Source organism: Sparus aurata, chromosome 21, assembly GCF_900880675.1.
Source record: "Sparus aurata chromosome 21, fSpaAur1.1, whole genome shotgun sequence".
Lineage (NCBI taxonomy): Eukaryota > Metazoa > Chordata > Actinopteri > Spariformes > Sparidae > Sparus > Sparus aurata.
In genome coordinates, this window is record NC_044207.1 from 2,204,371 (window position 1) to 2,228,765 (window position 24,395).

Below are 24,395 nucleotides of genomic sequence, written 5' to 3' on the forward strand. Positions count from 1 at the left end.
CTTGGTGATGTTTTGTTTTGTTTTGTTTAGGAAATTATGATTGGCATTTCTGAGATTGGGATTATCATCGCTTGATTGTTAAAACAATTAGAAGTTTCTTTGCACATATGTACAAAGCAATAGGCATTTAATATATTTACATCTACTAGACAGAATCAGTGTTGCAGTGAAAACATTAGTCCTCCCATTCATTCCCTGCATTCTACTCTCCTCGTCATTGTACTGTTTTGCTTGAACAGCATATAGCGAGGTCCTATTGCTAAAGAAGACATGATCCTTCTCTTGGGGTGGCAATAGCTCAGTCCGTAGAGACCAAAAAAGAATGATGTGGACTGGAGGGTGCTGGTTCACATCCTGGGCATTGCCGAGGTGCCCTTGAGCAAGGCACCTACCCCTAACACTGCTCATTGGGCGCCGTAGCATGTGTGGCTGCCCCTTTGCTCATCTCCTCTACACTGCATGTGTGTGAGCTCCTCTGTGGACAGCTTGTGTGCCAGTAAGAGTACATCAACTCTATAATCCCAAAAGTACTTAAAAACAAGAGAGAGAGAGAGATTTTTAACCTGGATTTAAAAATCTCATCAGAGCTGGCCTCCCTTATTGTGGCTGGGAGTTTGTTCCATAAATGGGGGGCACGGTGAGAAGAGGCGCTGTTGCCCGCACATTTCTTAGGAGGCCAGTATTTTGTGGTCGGGGAGCATGTGCTGGCAAATAAGGTGTGATGACATCAGACTTTGAAATCGAATCTAACCTGGATTGGTAGCCAATGTAGGGAAAACAAGGTGGGTGTTAAATTATCAAATTTCCTGGTTTTGGTGAGGATCCCACTAGCCGAATCCAGACAGTTGAAGGCTTCTCACACTAGATTTGGGTCGGCCGGCAAACAGTAAGTTGCAGTAATCAAGTCTGGATGAGACAAAGGCGTGTACCAGGTTTTCAGAGTTGGTATAGATATGATTTTTTAAATGTTGCAGAGATGAAAGAAGGTAGTTCTAGCAATATCTTTATTATGTTAGTCAAATGCAAGGGGAAATCAAAAGTGACGAAGGTTTTTGATGGACGTGCTATGGAAAAATAGCAGTTTTCAAATTTAAAGGGCGTGTCCCCAAACAGATGGCTTAAGAAGTGGCCATAAGAAGTTCAGATTTATTTGCATTAAGGATGTTTGGTGACATCCAGTCCTTAAAGGTACAATATTATGGAAAACACGTTTTCTCTGGTCTCTGCATATATAAGCTGGTCCTCCTTGAGCCTACCAACTCTCAGAATGAGGAAAGCAAATGATTCCTGCATGATCTCTGCAGCCCACCCACTGGTAAAATGGCGCTCCTACAGGTTGTTCAGGTCAGAGTCATTTTCATAGGCAGGCCTCCTCTGCGCAGTGATAGGAGATATCTGAGGTGATCCCAGAGGTGAAGTTCAATGAGTCCAGCGGTAAGATAGCAGTGTTTCGCAATGTCATGGCTCGGAGTTAGACACGCAAATAACTCTGTTGTTGGTTGTAAAAATCAACATCAGTGCCTGTATTCTGTCCCAGCTACAGAACAAAAGAAGAGACAGTGGTTCCGTCCCATTTTTAATGACAACGTGCCGGCTGCGGTTCGTGTTAGCTTGTATGTGTGTACCACTTCACATCGGACTGCTTCAGTAATGAGGGTCAGTACAAAGCTGGCTTTTCCTCGACACTGACCCTCGTAAAAGGATCAGTCCCAACCATACCGGACCCAGCAACTGCACCCGAGTCACAGGTAAGTGTCGCCACGTTTTGGTAGTATTTACAGTTGCATACGAGTATGGTTAAGTCAGCTGGAAATTGGCTAACTAGTTAGCTCAGCTTCGGTCTGCTATGCAATGGCGTTTGAAGCGAGTTTAAGGTTAATAATATCATGATGGAGCTTGGAAGATAGAAGCATCCCCTGTCCAAGGCAAATCATTGAAGATGAAGAGGCCATGCCAGTTTACATACTAGGCAACCCTGCATATCCACTGCTCCCATATCTTATGAAAGAATATGTTAATTGGGAAGCACTGTCCAAGAGCAGTACTTAGGACTATCTTTGTGTCGAGCAAGGATGGTGATAGAATGTGCGTTTACGAGACTAAAAGCCCGGTTCGGAGCCCTGAGAAGGGCCATGGACATTAATCTGGCTGATCTTTCCTTTGTAATCTATGCATGTTTCGTGCTGCACAATTAATGTGAGGCTTTCAAGGACACGGTAGACGACAACAGTGTTGCTGAGGCAATTCAACATCACAGGGAAAACCAGCCGGACACAGAAAAAGCCATCAGAGGAGACTGCATGACATCAGAAGAGAAGAGGGTCAGGAGAATCGTCACTCAATTCCCGGATCCATAAAATGGACAATCTTCTCTCCATTGTGTGTGCGTGTGTGTGGGGTTGTTGATCAGAGATGGACACAGTACTCGACCCCAGTACTTGAGTAAGAGTAAAAAAGTACTTGCTTTTAAAGGTACTTAAGTATCCAAAAGTATATGCTTTTAAATGTACTTTAAGTAAAAGTAAGAGTAAGAGTAAATGTCTTATTTTTCACATCAATAAATTACTATAATTTTTTCTAAATGAATTTAAGGACCTTTTAACTCTTGTTTCTGAGAATGAACTCTTTGAAACCACCTGCACTGATGTGCTTGCTTTTAGAACCACAATGTTACATAAAGCCTGCAGAAACACTTATAAAAACAAATACAATGAATGGGATCACAGGAGGACAGCACAGTGATGTTGATAGGTTTTCAATGTAGTGAGTCCCCGGGACCCACAGGTGGTGAGTTGAGTGGGTACCTGGGAAATTCAATGGGTCCCAACTCCCCAGGTAAAAAGATTTCTTTCTTTCTTATATTATTCTCTTTCTTAAATTTTATTGAGTGTTAAAGTCCTTTGATGGTGGTATGATATGGTTATAATAAACGGATATATTCATGTATGTTCAAAATGTATCTGAAATTAAACAAATAAAATTCCAGATCTGAAAAGTTTATTGCAAAACAACTGTCACAGTGGCATATGACATTCAAATCAAACAGCATTTTTGTAGCAACATAAATAGCACCAAAATAAATTACTAAAATTCAAATAGTCTGCTGACCTGCACCGTTTGGGCATAACAAAATGGCAGCTGCCATTCAATGTATTATTTCATTACAGCACGTCCCCTAAACGTTAAAATATAATCGACACAAATGAGCACAGCATCGAGCAGTGGAAACGTGGGTTTATTTACTATGAAGTTCGATTTTTAATTGTTGAAATCAGAGGTGTAGTAAGCTTTTCAAAAGTGTGGGGGATGGATGTGGTGGTGATGTTTTTTTTAACACAATTTTGGGTCGGGGGGTGATGATAAATAACACTTAAATATTAAATCTGTGTCTATAATAACCACACCCTGACATGTAAATGTGACATCTGTCTTGATTATTTTAATTATAATGTTTATAATAGAAGCCTTTTTACCATTAAATGTTATTTTATACATTATCATATTTTATAATGTTCTGTCATGGACTATGTCACTTCACTGCTAACAGAAAAGAGAGCTGCTCACTGCCAGTTGCAGCTGCTTATCTTGATCTGCAGTCTCTGTCAATTTTTTTGTCATGATTGTTATTATTAGTACTTAGATTATCAAAAATCACAGTTACATGTCAGGATGTGGTTATTATAGACCAGGGGTACTCAAATACAAATCTTGAAGGGCCACAAAGATTTTTTTCAATGACTCAAAGGTCCATGTGTTGAGGTCGGTCAGGCCACATGCAATAATACTATAATATTCAAAACAAAATGTCCTTTTCATTCTAAACAACAAAATACGAACTAAAATAAAATGTAATTTCCATTTTAACATAAATTGAAATACATAGTTGAATATTTCCTCTTTTTGTTTGCCTTCAAACATTGTGTCCATCACTTCAGTCATGCATTATTTTATTTCATTGTGACATAGATGTGACAAGAATCCTGCTTGCAGCTTGATATGACGATTTCAGTGCATTTATTTGTGTTTTGCTTATCTCTGAATTTTGAGGAAATGTCTCTTCAAAATTCCTATGCTTCGTCTCATAACGCCATTTCAAATTGGAAATCTTCATCACAGCTTCCCCTGGCATATTGTAACGCCCCTTGTGGACTGTGGCGCAATGACTCTTGGGTATTCTGTTGGTGTTGGTGTAATTATGGTTCGTGAATGTGTTTGTGAATAAGATGATATGTAAGATGGTTGTGGGTTAATTCACGTCATTTGTTCTGTGATTAAATGGAGTTGAGTTTTAACAAGGATGATAAAAATGTTGGCACCGTGAGTAAAAGGGTGTTTGCCGGGAGAAACTCCCCGTCCGTTACAATTCTTATGAAAATACATGATGAAACTTGCTAATATAATACCTGTTAAACAACATAAGTGTGTGTTATTGCAGCACCGTCAGATCCGTGGGTTTTGTCCTGGCTGGAGGATGAATGAATGCAAAGTTCCCACTTCTATGAGTGGCTGATTCTAATTGTCCACTTTGTTATAGCAGTATACTTGGAAAACGCTATTTCAATCTCTTACAACCGGCGGAATGTGAATACGCGAACTGCTCCGAAAGCGAAAGTGAAAGTTAAAAGTTGCGGTCGCAGCGGTGAGTGACCCAGCTGTATGTGTATCGTTGGCATGGAGACAAGTCCCGGTGTACACGTGCTGACCCAACCAAAACACATGACGAAGGAATAACAGTTCGGGGGCCACAAACAGGAGGCCGGCGGCCGCCTATTGAGGACCGCTGTTATAGACAGATTAAATATTTAACTGTCATATGTCATCACAGTAACAGCGTTACATACATTAGCAGCTGTAAACACATAAAAACATTATAAAACACATCATGTGGTTTGGTGTCGACCTGTAACTGAACGTATCAGGAGTTATCAACGTTTATAATCATCAGAGAACGTTACAGACATTGTTTTTGGTGCTCTCCGTTTCCAGAGAATTCACAGAGAAGCTGGAGAAGTTTGTGACATTTTCAACCCGGATTTTTGTGAGGAGGGAATTAATCGCCTGTCCCAAATAAACGCCTGGTCTGTTAAGTGGTTGAGACAAATACACGCCCGGCTATTATTTGGCATTTTACGGTAGATCCCGCCTCATCAGCATGAGCTGAACAATAGCAAGAGAGGCGGGACTTAAGGCAGAACAGTCAATCATCAGCCGGTCAGTCCCAAAGCCGGTGTCATGTTTGAAGCAGCAGCATGAGAGGGAGGAGAGAGGAGGCAGCTGCAGCGAGAGCAGACTTAGAGCGGCCGGAGAAAGTGACTCCGGCCGCAGTAAGGCGTTTGTGAAAAACTGTAGAAAAACTGCAGAAAAAGTGTGGGTGTTGAACCCTCTCATCGGGAAAAGTGTGGGTGTTAAAACACACACATCCCCCACGAGTGCGATGTCCCTGGTTGAAAGGAAATCAGCGGTGACGGGCTCGTTGTTTTGGTAGCGGCTAAATTAGGATGTCACGATACTTTGTACAGGGGATCACGTCTGCGCCGAGTAGATGCGCAGAGGGTTGAAACAGCGCTTGTCCGGTCTGCTAACAACAAGGTTTCTTTTGCCAGTTACTGTGATTAAACACGAGTTGTTTAATGTTCACAATGTATCGTTTTTCATGGGAAAAATGAGGTGCGTCCCCGGGACGCATGGATAGTGAGTTTAGTGCGTCCTTTCAGATTTTAATGCGTCAGGGACGCAGGACGCGTACCTAGCAACATCACTGCAGCAGATGTTGCAGATGCAGATGTTTATTAACAATCATTAAAACTGTAACCAAATGAACCTGCACCGTCCAACTAACTCTCTATCATTTAGCTAAATTGGGAACTGGAACCCCCTCAAAGACCAATGTTGTCCCCAGACCACTGGTTGAGAATCACTGCTTTACAAAAGAACTACATCTGATGCAGCCATTGTCGCGGTTTGTGTTGACAAACGCAGTCGAGAGCGTGGCTACTTTGGTGGTATCCTTATGGGGAGGATGACGTATTTCCGCTTTTACATAGATCCCAGTGGAGAGCATGCACTGTGATAGGTTTCCTTCTTTAACAAACACAGCTTGTGTCCAATAGTATTTTAGAAAAAAAAAAAGAGCAGACCTGAAAGTAACGAGTACTTTTCAGCCTTCCTAGAAATTAACTCGAGTAAAAGTAAAAATATTTGTCTTGGTATTCAAGTCAGAGTAATAAGTACCAAAGAAATCTAATAATCAAGTGAAGTACAAATCCTCTGGATATGTACTGAAGTACAGTACTCAAGTAAATTTACTCCGTTACTGTCCACCACTGTTGTTGATATATCAGACAGTATGACATTGTATGACATCTCAAAGTTTAAACTTTTCATTGTCGTAGTCAAAATATTGTAAACTATGTTCATCACAGACCTAAAAACGGTGTGGTCCTTACATGCCAGTACTTAGGTAGTACCATGTGTTTTGGCTACATTTCAGGGTGTTAAGCTTTTAAATTTACAACATGTTAAAGCAAATATGTTTAGAGTTTTCTGTTCTTTACATTGTATATGTTTACAAATCACTTGGACGTAATGTAACATTGTAACATTGCCAAGTGTAAATGTTAGTTGTTTGGTAGAATGCCATTATCCATATAAAGAATGTGAAATTCTAAATGGTCCTGTGTGAACGCTTTTTATAATAGGTCGATCTGGTTTGACCCAGATTGAATAATCACAGACACACGTCTTCATTTTTCAGACATTTTACTTCTGAAGAGATCTGACACTTGACAGACATAAAATCAAATTGCCTGTTTGTCATTAATCCAGAAAATCAGACAAGCATAGTACTGCAAATAAGTGGCATCTATTGTGCAAATTGTAAAATAATAAATAATGGCATATTTCAAGTAAACTTAGACTTCAAGAGGAATTCACAAATTGACAAAAGTAGTGCATATAAGCTGCCTCTTCAATACTGCTGTTCAAGCAAAAGTCACTTTTCAGTAAAAAAAAAAAAAAAAGATACATTTTTCAAGTAAAAAAGACTTCAAGAGCCCTTAACTCAAGGCTACCTATATAGAACCCATTTTTAAACTCTTGGTACAAAAATATTGGAAGTGCTCAGGGTAACATTTCAAACTAAACAAAACAAGTCCCCAAACATGTCCCCAAAATACAGTACCGATTGGCAAAAACTTTTTTTTACAAATAACAATTGCACATTAATAAATAAATAAATTTTATATCAATATCGCTAATCTTCTTTAAGGGCTTGGGTATATGAAAACTGACCCTGCATGCCCTCAACAGGTGTGTGTCAAATCAGTTATGTTGATGGTGCTGAGTGGCACTGCATTAGGTGGTCTGTTGTCAGCTGACGAGTTGGATGGGAATGAGCTCTGAATTGGTGCTGAATTTGGGAAATAGGAGTGTGTGTGTAGTGGTGGCTTGTGTGAATATACAGGTCCATAAGGACCTCTTCCCTAAAATGGGATATTGTAATGTGGAGGTGGCGGTGTCTGCACAACTTGCCGCAGGAAAGCAAACCCATCTGCAATTGATGATGTTAGCCTATCCAGGGTATTTGTTATTCTATTTTATTTAATTCTCGGATGCCTTATTTTCTGATGTCTTAATGATTTCCTCGAGTTTCTTCTTGACATTTTTGTCATCCTCAACGGCATTCAGCCACTGGGCCTCTGTGGGCAGCTTCCTCTTTAACCGTTCATGCTGGTGTCCCTTCAGTTTAGCCTTTACAGACTAGACCAAAGAAAATGTATTAAAACGTGCTCATTTGCAGAAGTGAACCTATCCAAATATGATAACATTTGACATTACCATTGTGAATGATGGCCTATATTTCCCTCAGCATATAATCAGTCTATGAACAAGTACTTAACACTAAACGTCACGATTCACAACAGACTATAGGAATACAAAAATTAAAACATACTTTCATTGGAAGGCTAATCTTGTGACTTCTCTTCATCTTTAGTAAGTATTTCTTATCTTATCTTATATTCCACATATACATTCTGCACAGCCCCATTCCTCCCTCCCCCAGCCTGGACTAAATTCACTTCAAACCTTGTTGCACTACTATCACCAGTGTTGGGAATAACGGCGTTAGAATAAACGGCGTTACTAACGGCATTACTTTTTTCAGTAACGGGTAATCTAACTAATTACTATTTCCATCGTTACAACGCCGTTAACATTACGTACTATTTATTTATAAGCTGTTGTCATCCAACTCGGCTCTCAGCCACCGGAGCTGCAGAGTTGTTGTTTTTTCCTCCGGCGAGGGAGGAGGGAGGGGCGAGACAACCGCATAAGTGATGAAGATTGGCTCTCTAACGTTTAGTGAGAGTTATTAAGCCATGTTCGGTTTACACACAAGCCACACACGCACACAGCAGCCTCACACACACAAACTAGCAGAGGTGAACTGCAGCAATGGCGTTAATGTTTTCTAAGTGAAAGTACAGACACGACTTTAATCTCCTTTGTCCACTACGTTGTAAGCAACTCTGATTTAATGAAGCATCTCTCAGTGGCACACGCTTCTACAAAACTAACACTGGCCAAAAACTCAGTTGCTGACGCTGTTGATGATGATAGCAGGCCAGGTTTGGCTAATGTGAGCTCTGCTAACAGCTTCACAAAAACTTGTGACACTGACTGAATTGAATGCAATGATAGGCAGGTATGTTGTTGAGAACTTGCTCTCGTTATCAACAGTTGATTCAGACTCCTTCAGAGCACTCATTGGCAAAATATCGGGGAGAACAGGTGCCAGTCTGCCATGTAGGAAGACATTTTCTAAATACATACTATGTAGATGCCGAACACGCTAAAATGACTGCCAAGCTCAAAAGGGGGAAGAAATAAAAGTAACGCAATAGTTACTTTTCCTGGTAACTAATTACTTTTATGGTGGAGTAATTCTGTTACTAACTCAGTTACTTTTTGGGAGAAGTAAATAGTAACTATAACTAATTACTTTTTGGGAGAAGTAACTAGTAACTATAACTAATTACTTTTTAAAAGTAATGTTCCCAACACTGACTATCACTATCATAAAGCACCTTACCAAACATAATTGAATCACAGGGTCAGTCCCTACCCTGTCACCCATTCTCACACAGCCTCAGCACATTCATGTGGACTTTGTTGTTATAAGTGTGAATGCTAAAAGCATTCACACTATTGTTCTTCTGGAATTTATTATTATTCTTCATTCCTGATTTTAAATCATCACAGTTTTAGTTTTAAGGACTTGATTTGTTTGGACTACCGGAAGACAGGGCAGTAAACAAACCGGTATGTGGCTGCTTGCACAAACACACTGTTTTAACCACTTTTTTATTCATTTTGAGTCATACACGCTACAGTGCTATTATCTTTATTGACTATATTATTCATATAGATCTCTTTTTTACAATCCTTCTTATGTTGTATGTGTATGTAATGTGTGATGTCTCTGTGTCTTTAATATAAGCTACTAGGACCCTGAAGAAAGTTTCTATCTATCTATCTATCTATCTATCTATCTATCTATCTATCTATCAGACATTCATTGAAACAAAACCAACAATACATACATGACAATGATATGACAATAAATACATACCTGAAGCAGGTCTCTCCTCTGCTTCACTGTGGGGGTGATGGCCACACTGCCATCAACATCTTGAACCTCTGCTTCAGACTCGGCGTCCAAGACTTCCACCAAGGACGAAGCAGATGTGGCGGTGGAAGGAGGGACGGAATCCTCCAGATCGTTGGTCTCGATGCCGGAGGCAATGGTCGTAGTGGCTGGGGATGCACCCCAAACCTGCTCACACAGTTCAAAGTAGAGGAGTTCCACTCTTCCGTGGTCGCTCCTGCACCCAGTGTCCACTGAATTTCTGTATTTTCCTCTTATTGCCTTAATTTTCGTTGTCAGATGGGCTCGCGTTATCTCCTCCTTCGCATGAGGAAACTCCTCGTTGGTCTCAGACGGGTATTGCTCCAAGAATTGCGCCAACATGTCGACATATTTGGACTGGCAAGATTCCCAGTCCACATTGTCTTGGGCTTTACTTGCCTTATAGTCTAAAGCGACATTAAGGATTAACTCAACTTCGCTGTCTGTCCACGCGAACGAACCTCGCGCCATATTTGTTGTTTTGAAAGGAACATGAAGACGCTCGTTGTTGTCGATTCTGAGGATTCTGATTGGCTTGCATGGCTTCTCCCTACACTGCCGCCCATAGGTTTGGCATAGTTAGAATGGCGCTCGACAGCGTATTTATGCGGGTTGATGAAAATGACAACTTTTGTGAAACAATGCACGATGTTATTATTGAAAACGGAGGGGGGGTTATTCATTTCTCTAAATACGTGGCTGTGTAAATGTGGCCTGACACTAACAGAGGGTCGCTCATTAATCCGACACGTCACTTGTCCCCTTCAGTCCAGTACAATGACAGCCAGTGTTGTGCCTGAACACGTTCAGTGAACGATCGTTCATGAACTTGTTCATATTTTTGGCGAACGTGAACTGAACTTACTGTATTCTGCCTGATGAACGTCATTGTGAACGCGTTCATTCTGGTGTTTGTGAACGGCGCTCTCGCAAAGTTTATTTTCGTTCAACAGAGTGCCAGATTTCCATAGAGCCTTCCAGGCGAAAACCCGGCTAAAACACACCGTAAACAGGCCTTAATATGTAGCGTAGAAAACACCCAATCTGGCAGCACCAGCCACCACAGAGTCGCACCGCCGCATGTGTCATTAATATGCAAAGCATGGAGACAAAAACAAATGAAGGCAGCAGCACTACCACTGACTCTGCCTTAGAGGTGGGTAAAAATATTGAATCATCAATGCATTGCAATATATTTTTTTCCCATTCAGTGTCGATTGAGAAAATCCTCTGAATCGCCGGACACCTCTCGGTCCCCGCCTCCAGCAGCTGGAAGCGCCTCGCCCGCAACGTCCCTCGCTCGAGGGTCGGATGGTGATGCGCCGCGTAAACACCGTTGGAGCTGCGGAGGCGGGTAGCCAATGTCTGAAGCACCGCTGTTTGGGAGACTGTAAACTCCCAGTGCAGCCGGTCTCACCCTGGCCGCTGCACCGTGCGCCCACGGGTAGCACTCTCCTCCGGGGAGAGAAGGGGGTTCAGTGTCAATGTTTTACCCCCACGCGTCTAGGCGGAGGGAGGCCAACGCAGGCAATTTCACAATCAATTGTCATACACTCACACAGAAACTGCATGTATGTATTTAAGATTATATTTCAAAAATATCACGCCAAATAAAAACTGAAGAAAGAAACAAGTGATGAAAATACAATATAAATAAGGCATTGCGCAAACATATTATCTCTCAGCCTGAGACTACCATCTCTCACTTATCTATTGTCAGCCGCTTTGCCAAACGACCTCCAACTCCTTCCATGTTGTCATGTGGGTATTGTGCTCCTGGCTATCCTCATGAGTCTTCAGCAGGTGGCTTGCATTTATCCAGTCATTTAGTCTTTCCTTATTAAGTCTATATTCTTTTGGAGAAAACATTTAGAAGCAGAGGCAGTGCAAGCTATCATTCTTGTTTGAGTACATCAGCCAGCTTCAAAACACGTCGACACTCTCCCATCTTTGTTTTTGGGAAATGTGTAACTGCTTTTTATTTGAACTGGTCCTCTGTGAACTAGCTCTCATCTTACGTAGTCAGTTAGAAGAGATGGCCAGTCAGCATCTATTGGTGCAGCCTTTAGTCTTGATGCTGTGTCACTCTGTTGTGCTGAGGTAGAGGGACAGGAGCACCTGATGCTGTGTCACTGGGCTGGTGGTGAAATATTTTAAAAGTGCTTCTGAAGAGAGAAGAGAAGTATATGTACGGAAGAGGATTAGGGCCACACATGAATTTTTTTTGTAGTTCTGACTTTAAAGTCAGAATTCTGAGATTAAAGTCAGAATTCTGAGAAAAAAGTCAGAATTCTGAGATTAAAGTCAGAATTCTGACTTTTTTCTCAGAATTCTGAGATTAAAGTCAGAATTCTGAGATTAAAGTCAGAATTCTGACTTTAAAGTCAGAATTCTGAGATTAAAGTCAGAATTCTGAGAAAAAAGTTAGAATTCTGAGAATAAAGTCAGAAGTCTGCACATGTAAATTTTTTTTGAGTTCTGACTTTAATCTCAGAATTCTGAGAAAAAAGTCAGAATTCTGACTTTAATCTCAGAATTCTGAGAAAAAAGTCAGAATTCTGACTTTAATCTCAGAATTCTGAGAAAAAAGTCAGAATTCTGAGAAAAAAGTCAGAATTCTGAGATTAAAGTCAGAATTCTGAGAAAAAAGTCAGAATTCTGACTTTAATCTCAGAATTCTGAGAAAAAAGTCAGAATTCTGACTTTAATCTCAGAATTCTGACTTTTTTCTCAGAATTCTGACTTTTTTCTCAGAATTCTGACTTTAAAGTCAGAACTAAAAAAAAATTTCACATGTGGCCCTAATCCTCTTCCGTAGTATATGTGACCAGTGGCTATAACATTTTTTTAAAAAATCAACAGATTCTTGATGTGTGCTACACATAAGACTAATATAGACTAATAATGAAAATGTGATGAGATTCATTCAATTTTATTGTCATTGCAATGCAATTCAGTCTAACCAGAGTACAAGTGCAGTGTATATATATATATATATTTCGCCTATGAATGATATGGGAAAGCTAAGGTGTGGAATATTAACAGTAATACACTTTAACTGCACTTTAACACTGCTGTAAACTTTAACAAACATAAACTGTGACACAATAAACCAAAGGCTTACACCTACACTATTACAAAGGGGATGGAAAACTAATAGCATTTTAACTGACATCCAAGCAGGAAAGACACCTGTAAAATAACACATGAACAGGCCTAACGTTAACTTTCCAAATTTCCCTGATTAATTTAAGTGGAGTAACATTAACACATGTCGACTCAGCTATGTATTGATTATTAAACAATGCTGCTATTGTCCTTAGTAAGCTAGCAAGCTAACACTCTGCTCCAACAATGATGTTGTTAATGAAGCATTAAACTATTAATTTCATTTGCGTCATCACATTGACGTTAGTGTACCTGTATCTTCTTCACGTTTTCTTCCTCTTCTTTCCTTCGTGTCTTTCACTGGGTGCCGGATGGTTTGGACCTTGTGGTTCTGCTACAGTATCAGTAAATCTCTCTCTTGGTCTTGGGGTCTCGGTCTGGTCAGATTCAGGCAGCTCGCCTCTCAACCCGCCCCCCACACCAAGTGGATGACAGCGCCCCTAGCATTTGCCTATACTGCCTATGCCCAGGGCCGGCTCAGAGTCCCAGAAACAATGGTACTTTCTCAGCTTAACTCTGGTTGCACTATTTTATAACTAAACGCATGTACCTTTGTTTACATTTTGAACTAGAACTTCCTAGAGAAAAGATTTATAATTTAGGATTACTTTTTTGAATTTGAAAATTATCAACAGGAATTATTTGTTTATTACTACTTATTACTGAATCAGTAACGAAGCATTTAAATCAGTATTGAATCGAATTGATATTGAATCGAATTGCGACCTAAAGAATCGAAATCGAATTGAATCGTGAGGTTCTTAACAATACCCAGCCCTACTCTGCCTCCACCATTAATATGGCATGTTCGTATGATTACTTAAAACAATTTTATGAAAATGTCAGTGATGATCCAGGTGGGAAAAATCGGACCTTTTTGTGTAAACTTTGCCAGCCGGGTTTCAAGAAGCAACTCCGTACAAACCTGAAACGGCACATTGAACTAAAGCACCCCGCTAGCCTTTCAAGGTCTTTGTGAGTGAATTAAAAATCAAAAGACACGGCAACAGTGAGCCAAAACAGATCCTCTACCACCTGAATCGCATTAACGGTGTACAGTAGCAGCTCAACTGTCTTTATCTCTCAGCTGCAGCTGGACAACCTGGTTTTGCAGTATATTGTCGGAGAGCTGCAGTTTCAGTGTTAAATCTGATAAAATAATTACTGTCTGTGGTTCTATATGGACTGTGGCAATAATTTTGAAAAATAATAGCTCGCAGCAATATATTGAAAAAAAGAACTATGAACTAGTTCATTTTTGGAATTGTGAACTTAGTTCAAATTTTTTAATTATGAACTATGAACTGAACTAGTTCATTTTAAAATCTGTGAACTGAACGTTGAACTAGTTGATGTAGAAAGTGAACTGATGACAGCACAGAAAGACAGATGAGCTTGTTTGTCAGATATTTGCATTCAAATCCTCCAAAAGGCACAAACACCACAAACATGTCTGAGCGGTGAAGATCAGTGACTGGAACTATCCGAGGCCCACTGAAGCTCAGCAAACAGCTCACTGCTACCTGTCACTCAAAAAGGCCTCGCCCCCAATAATGCATCATTTTAAGCCTTAATATAATTTAATGGAGTGAGTTATATAAGAACCCCCCCGTGCTGTTGTCATGAGTGGGACAATTAGCCACAGAGACCAAGGCTGTAAACACTTAATTTCTGCCCATTTGAGGGACTGCAGTTTTTGTTACTTCCACATTTGCTTCATTTCTTAGCCCTGGAGGGCTCTTCCCATAAGACTCCTCGTTTTATTGTAGTCCCCTCTCTTTAACCATAGGTCAGATAAAAACATGCATAATGCATGAAATAATGCATAATGCGTTTAGTTGACTTTTAGTGTTAATCTTAACATGAGCTGGGTTTCCTCCTCTTCTCTCAAAGGGAGATCCATCCACCAGTGCCAAGGGAGTCGCCCCTCTCCTCCACACTGTCCCCCAGTTCAGAGGACTCAGGCCTGGATGACTCATCATACCGCAGCCCCCTGGAGGAGCCAGAGACCCCGGTGGAGAGAGAGATCCGGCTGACTCTTGAGAGAGAGGAGCGACACCGCAGAGAGAGGGGAATGATTGCACAGGGCCTGACTATATCTAGGTAACAAACATGGAGATGGTAGTCTCCCAGCCAGTGAGCTCTCTGTAGTAACATACATTGGTTCTTCACGCTTGGTCCACTGGTGCAGTGTACACAACAGTAAAACAGTGTCTGTTGTGTAGTCAGGGTATTATAGATTGGGTTTGCATTGGGAGTGTACAATAGATGTATGTGGGGCTGAAGCAGGTTGAGAGGGGGATAGGTTAGGAGAGATAATAAACCAGCTTTGATAATATAGATTATTGTAATTATCACAAGTATTATTGAAGAGTTTCAAAATTCCAGTGTCTTTAATGATAACTTTGTTTCATTCTACTGTGAACAGGATTAATGGAGCAAAAGTGAAATTTGTGTATTTTTTGTTTTTGTGTTTTCCGTGTTCAGACCATCCACCCTTCAAACAGGACGATCTCCACCCAGACCTCCGGCCTGCCGCACCCCTACCTTGTCCATCTCCCCGTCCCCCTCCTGCTCCTCTTCCCTTCCCCGATCAGTCTACCATGAAATGACAGCTAATAATGTTATTATCTTGGAGCCTGACTGCTCCAGCTCCGCCTCCAGGAACCGCCTACTCTCCTCTGCAATTGGAGGCCTCTCCGATTGGCCAACAGGCCTGGATACAGTGCCTTCTGCCAACGTCATTGTTGTGGAAACCTCCAATCTGATCATTCGCAGCGCTTCCGAGTTCTGCCTAAGCTCCGCCCCTGTGTCTATGGAAACCCAGGAGAGCACTTTCTCGTCAAATCCATTTTTCAAACTACGCTCTCTCAGCAGCCAGTCGCTGGTGGAGCAAGAGATTCGCATGGTGAGGCAGAGGGAGGAGGAGTGGAGGAGGCAGAGGGATGAGATGTGGAGGAGGAGGCAGGAGGAGGAGTGGAGGAAAGGGAGAGAGAGGTACGAAACAGTGCTTGTGTCTCCAGGCCTGGGCGATAACATCACTTTCAATGGTACGTACAGTCATGAACAACTGAACTCCCCAAACAACATTCCTGTCCAGCTCAAATGATTCACTTTCTAAACTTTCTGAAGAGGTGGTGGAGTATTTAACTTTGCACCAGCCAACCAAACTGAACTAGAAAACATTTTTGTTGTTGTTGTTGTAGTTCCTCTTCTTCTTCTTCTTCTTCTTCTTCTAATTCTTCTTTCTTCTTATTGAATAATAATATGAAGATTATCTCTCCCCATGTGATAAAATGCTCTTTGTTTTTATGGCAGTGCCAGAGGTTTCAGACAGATGTGTATCCTCCCCATCGTCTCCCTCTAGGACCCGCAAAATGGAACGATCCAGTTTGTCTTGTGACCACAAGGTTGGCTGACACTTGCACATACACACACAAACACACTAAACTATCTTTCTATTGATCTGGAGTTCCCTGCTGCTGCTTCTATCGAAGAAAACCTATATCTATACTGAGTTAAAACTAGGCGTGGAAAGTTCTTTTAGAAGCAATTTTTGTTTTACCTTCAGAAAAATCTCTTTTCATTGCATCAGGAATCGTAAAAACGGAAAAAGTCAAGAGCCTGTGGGTTCCACAGCCTGCCCGATGGGTCAGTCAGATCAAATTAAATGTTTGGACAGTCTTCCTGCTCATCTACCTACGTACTGTTCTACTGTGTGCACTCTGCCCTTGCATTCGTTGTGCATGACCAGAATCTATCATGAGGCTTGGGCACTGTGAATGAATCCATTAGCTATTAGCGATAGCTATTAGCGAGCTAGTGGCACAAAAAATGGCAGAGAAAGTGTAGCCAGAATCTCTCAATACTAATACAGCTATGCATAACAATAGCACTGTAGGTTGTTTATGTTCATCATGATAATGTAAGGTGTTTTCTTGTATGTGAGGTGGTTAGGTACAGTCTGTGATGGCAACAATGTGTTGCCCTCACAGTACCAAGCCCTCTGCTTCTCAGCAGCTTGATAACTCAGTAGCTCAAAGCAACACAGCGCCTCAGCTCAATTAAACAGCTGCTGCGACAGCATTCATGACGACCACTTTGCTTTTTTTTAAATGACTGGCTTTCAATGTATTTTTTTTACGAGAAAAGCTCAGTCAGCTTGTTGAATGTAGCGCCTCTTGCACATCTCCTAACTTGACACAGCAAGGGCTAAGAGGCAGTCTAAAATCAGGCAGTGCACATTCATGTGTTTTGGAGAGTGGCTCTGAAGGGAGGAAGAGGGATTTTCTAGGTTGGATACTTTCTAAATTTGCTTGCTGCTGTTATAATGTAAACTTTGCTGCAGACAGGCGATTGCATTTGAAGTTATTGCCTCTGCGTAACTGTGATGTTTCTCCAAGTTTTTCTGACACTCAATATCTAAAGTCATACACCGTTTCTAGACTCAGAGAAACTAGGCTACACAGATTAACAAACTTACATGCCCTCTAGTGACCAGGTTTTGGAAAAACATTTCGTTGGTGGAGAAATCAGCCACAGCAGATGGGACTGTGATATTAGGATCTATAAATAAACTTGATATGAATAAGTTTATTTATAGATCCTAATATCACAGTTCAAAAGCTAGTCCAAGGGGACAACACCCTGTATGCATAGACCTTCGGGAAACTTCTCTAAAGTCTTTTGAACACCCTCAATCTAACACTAATAATGTTAACCTGAAAATGTACATTTAATTCCACAATAGCATTATCATTTTCACACATGTATGTGTAATGAAAATGCAGTTACTCATTTTCATAAAGTCCCCTATGAGCTTCCAAAGTTAACTGTTAAACTGCAGCTGTATGACACTGTGTTGGCTTGCTTTATGTATCAGTGCACCGCATGAAAACCATATTCATGTTTAATCTTGATGTTGGGTAATTGATTTTCACCCTTTACTCATTCACTCATCTGTTGCTTTCCTGATTTGTTAATCAGCTGGACTGATTAATTTTTAATTTCACAGTTCACAATTTAGCAAATCGTATTCATAACTCATTTTATCAATGCCCATCACGCTTGCATTCAACCATCCAATAATCCTTCCAACCATCCCGCCCTCTGTCCATTCCCTGTTTTGCCACATCCATCCATCTATGAAACCGTTCACCCATCCATCCATGTTGGTTTCAGTGGTTTAGCTGAATCTCCCCCTCCCTCCAGTTCCCCCCTTCTCTCTCTTCTGTGCCACGACGACAGAACACCATGGCACAGCGATGGGAGGCCTCCCTGTTGGCCAATCAGAAGAAGGAGTGAGCAACAACAGCACCCAGCTGTTAACCTTTTGAAAGCCAAAATGAAATCTTTTTTCACCCTCTGTCTAGAAAACTCATACAGTCACATTCTGTCAGCAGCCACTGTCTTCTGCAATGTTTGTCAAAACTATGGCTGAGAAGTAGTTCCACAATCTGCTGTTTATGGGAGGCCACATGAGAAGAGAACTGTTTCTTTCATCAAGCCTGGTTTCAAAGATTGAGATCATTTATCTAGTTTGGGTTCCCAAAAGTTCTGAAGTCTTGCTTTCAGGCCAAACTACTCTTTTGCATGATGCTTGAAACAGTATGATCCATGACACAACAGAACTGGCCGCCAGGTCACAGTTTAGACTTCTTCCTCACACACACACACACACACACACACACACACACACACATTCCTCGGAAGTGTGTCACAATAAAGAAAGTATGACATCACAATCACAGTAATAGCAATGTTTTTGACATGTGGCCTATATTTTATATACTCTTCGGAGGTCAAAATCGGCTATATTCTCCTTTAATATTTACCGCACTTTGATTTCTAGATGTTAATCAACTATAGTACCAACTGTTTATTGTTATGTATTGATTTGTATGACTGTCTGTAATGCAGTGATTTTCAAACTCACATTTTAATTTCTGATATTAATTTAGTGTGTATTTTACAGACAGCATACAGCATTCATTTGCATTCAGTGTTGTAGCTATGCATAGCAGAGGTTTGAGAAGGTATATGCAAAAATAATTGAGCATGATGTGTTTCATTCTTGTGTTTTAAAGGGGCTCTGTGGAACACAGGTGTTGTGCTTGAGGTCACTCATTAGTTTATGTTGGCATTTCTAAACTTACGTTAGCTTCTGTTGCTCTCTGTTAGCAGAGTAGAGAGAGACACTGAGACAAGGCACCCCGTGAACATGCCCAAAGTCACATCCTTTTGGACTGTCAGGGAAAATCTGACCTGAGTCCTCCAAATAGTAATCCACAGTCGCGGAGGGTCTCATTTTTCACATCATGTTAAAATTTGCTCACATATGGCCAATAAAAAAATGATTAAGACATGTAAATTGTTAAAATTTGTTACATAGAGCCCCTTTAAATGTGCCAATCCAGACTTCCAATCCAAATCACCGCCTTAGTGGAATGTTATGATTAGCCATTGTTCAAGAGCGTGGATGTCCCAGGTTTCTGTGTTAGCCATGTTGGCTTAACAGTGCGAGCTGCTAACTGATCACTATTTGTGTCACAGACACTTTTGCCTCTCAGACGAGGTCGCCTTTACCCCAGATAGTTTTCCAGATGAGGGTTCAGTTTTTTGGGCTTCTTATAAACAAAGTCAGAAGAGCAAAAAATGTGTACATTTTTTTGAGGATATTGGAATCTGAAAGTTGCAAGACTTGCTAGTTTTCTATACTCATGGAGGTGTACATCATAGGGCATGGACATTTAAAAAAAAAGGTGTTGATGTTCTACATAAAACCAACCTGAGCTCATTTTCAGATTTCCATGTCTATTTCATTATAAAGCAGCTATAGATGTTAAATAATTCCTGTTAAAGCATCAAAATGCTCAGTCAGTTCAAAAAGTGTGCCTTTAAGCGAGCTGTCAGGACACATAATAAAGGACCTTGAAACAATCAGCTGGCTACCTAACACAATGCTAGGTTTGCTAACTCTGTTTTATAACCTCTATCATAAGAAACATTCAGTGGAGGAAGTATTTGTCAGGCAGCACCAACAAGCTCTGATATTGTATTAAAAATAGAACAGTCACAGTACAAAGTACAAAGCTGTTTTAAAAAACGTCCAATATGGAGGCCAGAGAGAATGGGATCTAAGAAGCCACGTGTTCAGACTTAATACAAAGTGAATGCAAACCGAGGAAAAGATTATGTAATGGAGAAGATCCATTATGGAGCCACCGTCGGGGCAAAAGGAGAGAAACTTTTTCAGCTGACACGACAGGCATGCAGCATGCAGTCTGTGACCAGCCTCCATTAGTGGTCAGCTTCCAGGTAATGTTTTTACAGTGGTTACGTTCCATGTTCGGGTTGAATAAAGAGGCTGTAAAACACTCACATGTATGTGAATTACTTGAGGAGGAAATTCACATGAAGTCTGAAAACACCTTTTAAATTAGCTTTTACGTCACCGTGGTGGTTTCATGGATGTCATTAGCACACATTAGCAGCCCACTGTTTAAGCTTTGGCAGCATTAGCATATTGCATATAGTCGAGGACATACAATTTTTTTTCTGATACAACCGGCCTAACTCTTCCTTACAGTGGCTCTGCAGCTTTAGTAAAACAACTTATGAATTAATCAGTTATTCTTATCCTGAAGTGAAGATTTCTACATATTTTTATGTCCTGTCTTGATTCCTAAGAAGATATCTATTGTATTGTATTTTTGCTGCATATATTTCTGAATTGAGCAATGCTTATGAATCTTTAAAGCTTTTCTTTGTCAAAGGTTTATAACATATTGTGTCAGAATGACTATTTGAAGTCTGCCATATTTTTTAGGAGATGACTTTCATGTGTGGTGTGTACAAGTTTGTTTTATAGTAATCTGTCCTTCATACATTACCTTGTCAAAACTCACTTTAGTTTGGTTTCTGTGGCTCACTCACTGGTTTTCCCTGTTAACTCATCCTGACTCAGCTGTGGAGTAAAGGTGCATTCAAGTCAACTCAGAAATGGGATGATTTTAACTGCAAGGGTGAAATAATACCAGGCGATATATTGCGCTATAAGCTTTGATGTGCAGTACAGAAGGATAACACTACCAATGTAGCTAACTCACTACTGCTGTGAGTCACTGCAACCTGAAGCTGTGTCAGTACATACCATGTAGCCTGTGTATATCTTTACTCTGCTTGAGAGGCTAGGTTTCATTTTTTCAAGTTTATCTTCAAAAAATACTACATTTTATATATTTGAATTAACGAAGAGTCAGTCTATTTCCTTCTTCTTCCTCTTCATGCTGGCTGTAAAATGGTCATGCTCTAGTGCAAATACACTGACAGAGATTTGATATGAAAAGTCAACATGCTTAGTTCAGGTGAAAGGATTCAGTTTGTTCAATCGTTCCTGAATTTTAGTTTTAAAACATTCAGAGAATTAACTGACATTTTAAACTGAGTATGAGGAATCAACAATGCTGTGTTGTGGACATGTCTATTGAAGTTAGCATGCTAACCAGTGATTTCTCCTAATGGCAATACATTCCTGAATCTATCACAAAACAGATTGTTGGATAAGCTCTTAAAGCACATTAATTCCAAGAAGCTCATAGCAAACTAATATGGACCTTTGAAATCTGTCCTTTAAATGACAGGGCAAGATTGAGGGTGAGCCAGTAGCAAGAGTTTGTTATTGTTTCTTAATTATGACTTATTTAGTCGTAAGTTATGATAAAAACCTAATAAGCAGATGTTGTTTTACCGCTTCCAGCCGTGATCCTGACTGAAAGTCTGCAGAATTCAGAATTCAGAAGACTGGAGATGAGAAATGATTACAGCTAACAGTAACTGTTTCACTGTACACAGCTTGTAAGTATTATTTGAAGGCAGACTAGAAAAAATCTGATCATATCCTCGAAGAACTTGGAGCTGTGAGGTCACATGAGAGTCTGAGATGTATTGAATGCACAATAATAACTGCTATGTGAAAATCAGGGCAGGTTTAAAGTACAGAATGTCATTATGTCACTTTGTTAGATACGCTGTATGACAGCACATTATACTCACCCAGTTTGTATCCACTGCCACACCTCTTTGAGTCTGAGTGAAGCTTTTGTATCAGTTGAATTAAGGAACTTTAATACTCCATAACTCTGTGTTTAGTTTTAAGAAGAAAGTTCATTTAGCCATAAAGTTTTTTAACATTTCTGATTATGTTCATTCCACTCCTCAGTGAATACAGAGGCAACACATGTGTCACACCACATGCTAGTTGAATAAACACCAAGAATATTCTGTATAGACTCACGTCAACAGCTGCCCTCACTATTAAAGCCTTTCCTCGCTAGTGTCATGTATTCTGATTCTGTTTATTTCTTAGTCTGTTTGCCTTGAGTTTCAGTCATTTAGTATTGCCAAATTAATGTTCTGCTGATGATGTCTTTAATAAAGTGTGTGAATTCTTAAACCTACTGTGTGTGCTATAGTTGGTTTATTTGTCAGCCACCATTTTGATGGTCAGCGCAAACATCTGTCGATATGATATCATTTTGTGGGTTCTGTTCCTGAAACCATTACTTATTACTTGTGAGGATGGCCCTCATTTATCAATCTTGCGTGAAAACGGGCGCAGATCTGAGCGCAGAATTGGTCGTACGACAGGACACACGTGTGATTTATAAAACATTCGTATCTGACCAATCTCAGCGTACGAATGAGCGGGTCTTGATAAATGCGGCGGCTGAATTCGATCGTCATTAACATGTTACGCCCTTAAATATTCCTGGTTCGGAGGCCTCGCCCACTGAGGTCAAACATGGAGAGAAGAAACACTGGCAAGAAAATAAACTTTTTCGAGATGGAGCTCGGCATCCTGACATCCGAGGTGGAGCAAAATAAAGATTTGCGTTTTGGCAGTCTGAAAAATGGAATTAAAGGAGGTCATAAAAACGCTGTATGGAAGAGAATAACGGAGGCAGTCAACAGCGTTGCCAGAGGAACGGACTCCGGCTGAGGTGACGCAGACGCAGTCGCGTCAGAGCCAGAGCAGAATGGTAACTAACAACCCCCTTTTGCTTGCATTGTAAAATCTATCAAACTCTGACTGTTCACATTTCCTACACATAATTAGGCCTATACATGTTACATGGGTATACATTTTTATTGTATTTTTAAATGCTTCACAGCCAGACACCAGCATCATGTCGGCGAGGTCTCCTCCCCAGAGTGCGTGCCCTCTGGCCCCGGTGCTGCTCCCAGACCAAATATCATCACGGCAGAGATCCTGGACAGACACACAGAAATATGCAGTTTATTGGCCTCAGTTGTCGGCGCACATGAGGCAACAAATAACAAATTAAAAGAAATTAATGAAACTCTAAAAAAGCCTTAATAAAGTCTAAAAATGACTATATGTTGTCAATTTTCTGTGTTTATTATGCCTTTAGCCAATTCCACCAATAATTCACATTACTGATTAAATACTGCAGAGCATTTGCAAGAGTTGAAGGTATACTTTACGTTTTAAAGGTGATGAATGAGGTCCTGTCTCCTCCGTATAGCCCCCAGTGGAGGCTGTGCTGGCCACGGTTCCATGGGCATTGGCTCATCTGGCTGCGCCGGCACATCAAAGGCACTCACTCCATTCACTAATACAATGTTGTGCAAAACTTGACAGGCCAAAATGATATCGCACACTTTCTCCGGGTATACAGCAGCGTTCCCCCTGCTGGTCCGAGACGGAGCCACCTGCCCTTCAGCAACCCGAAGCAGCTCCACTGTGACCCGTGTGCGTGTGTGCGCACTGTGTCTGCGTTCCTGCTCTGTAGCAGGGTTATTAGGTATTCCATTAATTAGTTGTCGCGTAGCCTATCATATTTTATATTACAAAAAAGTGGTAGCCTTTCAGTACGAATGTGGGCTTTTAAAATTTTTTTTTTGTTTTATTCGTTTTAAGAACCCGTTTTGATCTGATCTAAATATGTGACTGCTTATGCTTAATGACAGCTGAGGTTTGTTATTTTCAGACTCAGCCAGATTTTGCTGTGCTGCACCGCAAATCCACAGACTCAAATTTGCGTACACGATCTCAGACCTGACGTGAGATTTGATCGTAGCTCCCGCTCACGTTCAGATTGATAAATGCCGAAGTTTGCGTGGAAATGGTCGTACGCACGTTTTTCTGTCGTACGTTCGTTTGATAAATGAGGGCCAATGTGAGGACGACAATGAGTCAGATGTTTCAGGAGAATGGCTGTCTTACAAAAGAAGAAAAGACTGAGGTACAAAGAAACCCAGGCATCGACATTAGAAAAACAAGTGGAGGTATATTGAACATGTTTGACCGTTTGAGATGTTGGGCAGAGACAGTGGATGAAGCAGCACCATTGAGAGAGGACACAATCATGTTATCACTGGAATGAGGAAGAGGTTCTGACATATGAAGGCAGCAGTGGAGGCAGAGCAGCAGGCTGACCATGAACTGGTTGTTGTGGTCAGTCTGGGATCACAGCAGAGACGCAGACACTCCTTTGTAGCTGACACACACACACAC

General features: G+C 40.8%; 1 protein-coding gene and 1 long non-coding RNA gene across 6 annotated transcripts in view; one reads left to right on the forward strand and one right to left on the reverse strand.

The window, feature by feature from the left end:
- The window catches only part of LOC115572877 (uncharacterized), a 45,893-nt gene extending 23,579 nt beyond the window's left edge, over positions 1-22,314 (forward strand). For 4 of the 5 annotated variants that reach the window (XM_030403353.1, XM_030403349.1, XM_030403351.1 and 1 more), the window contains 4 exons: positions 14,750-14,959; positions 15,344-15,906; positions 16,175-16,266; positions 18,068-22,314. In XM_030403353.1, coding sequence (XP_030259213.1) covers positions 14,750-14,959; positions 15,344-15,906; positions 16,175-16,266; positions 18,068-18,160 — 958 coding nt within the window. In that variant the 3' untranslated portion in view covers positions 18,161-22,314. Of the gene's footprint in view, positions 1-14,749; positions 14,960-15,343; positions 15,907-16,174; positions 16,267-16,451; positions 16,926-18,067 lie in introns of those variants that run through there. The other variant, XM_030403350.1, reaches the window with a different exon arrangement.
- A 670-nt stretch (positions 22,315-22,984) lies between these two features.
- On the reverse strand, positions 22,985-23,408 carry LOC115572895 (uncharacterized). The gene is made up of 2 exons (XR_003982182.1): positions 23,363-23,408; positions 22,985-23,126 (listed from the first exon to the last, which is right to left on the reverse strand). It is a non-coding gene; the product is annotated as an uncharacterized LOC115572895 (long non-coding RNA).
- Positions 23,409-24,395: the final 987 nt, after the last annotated feature.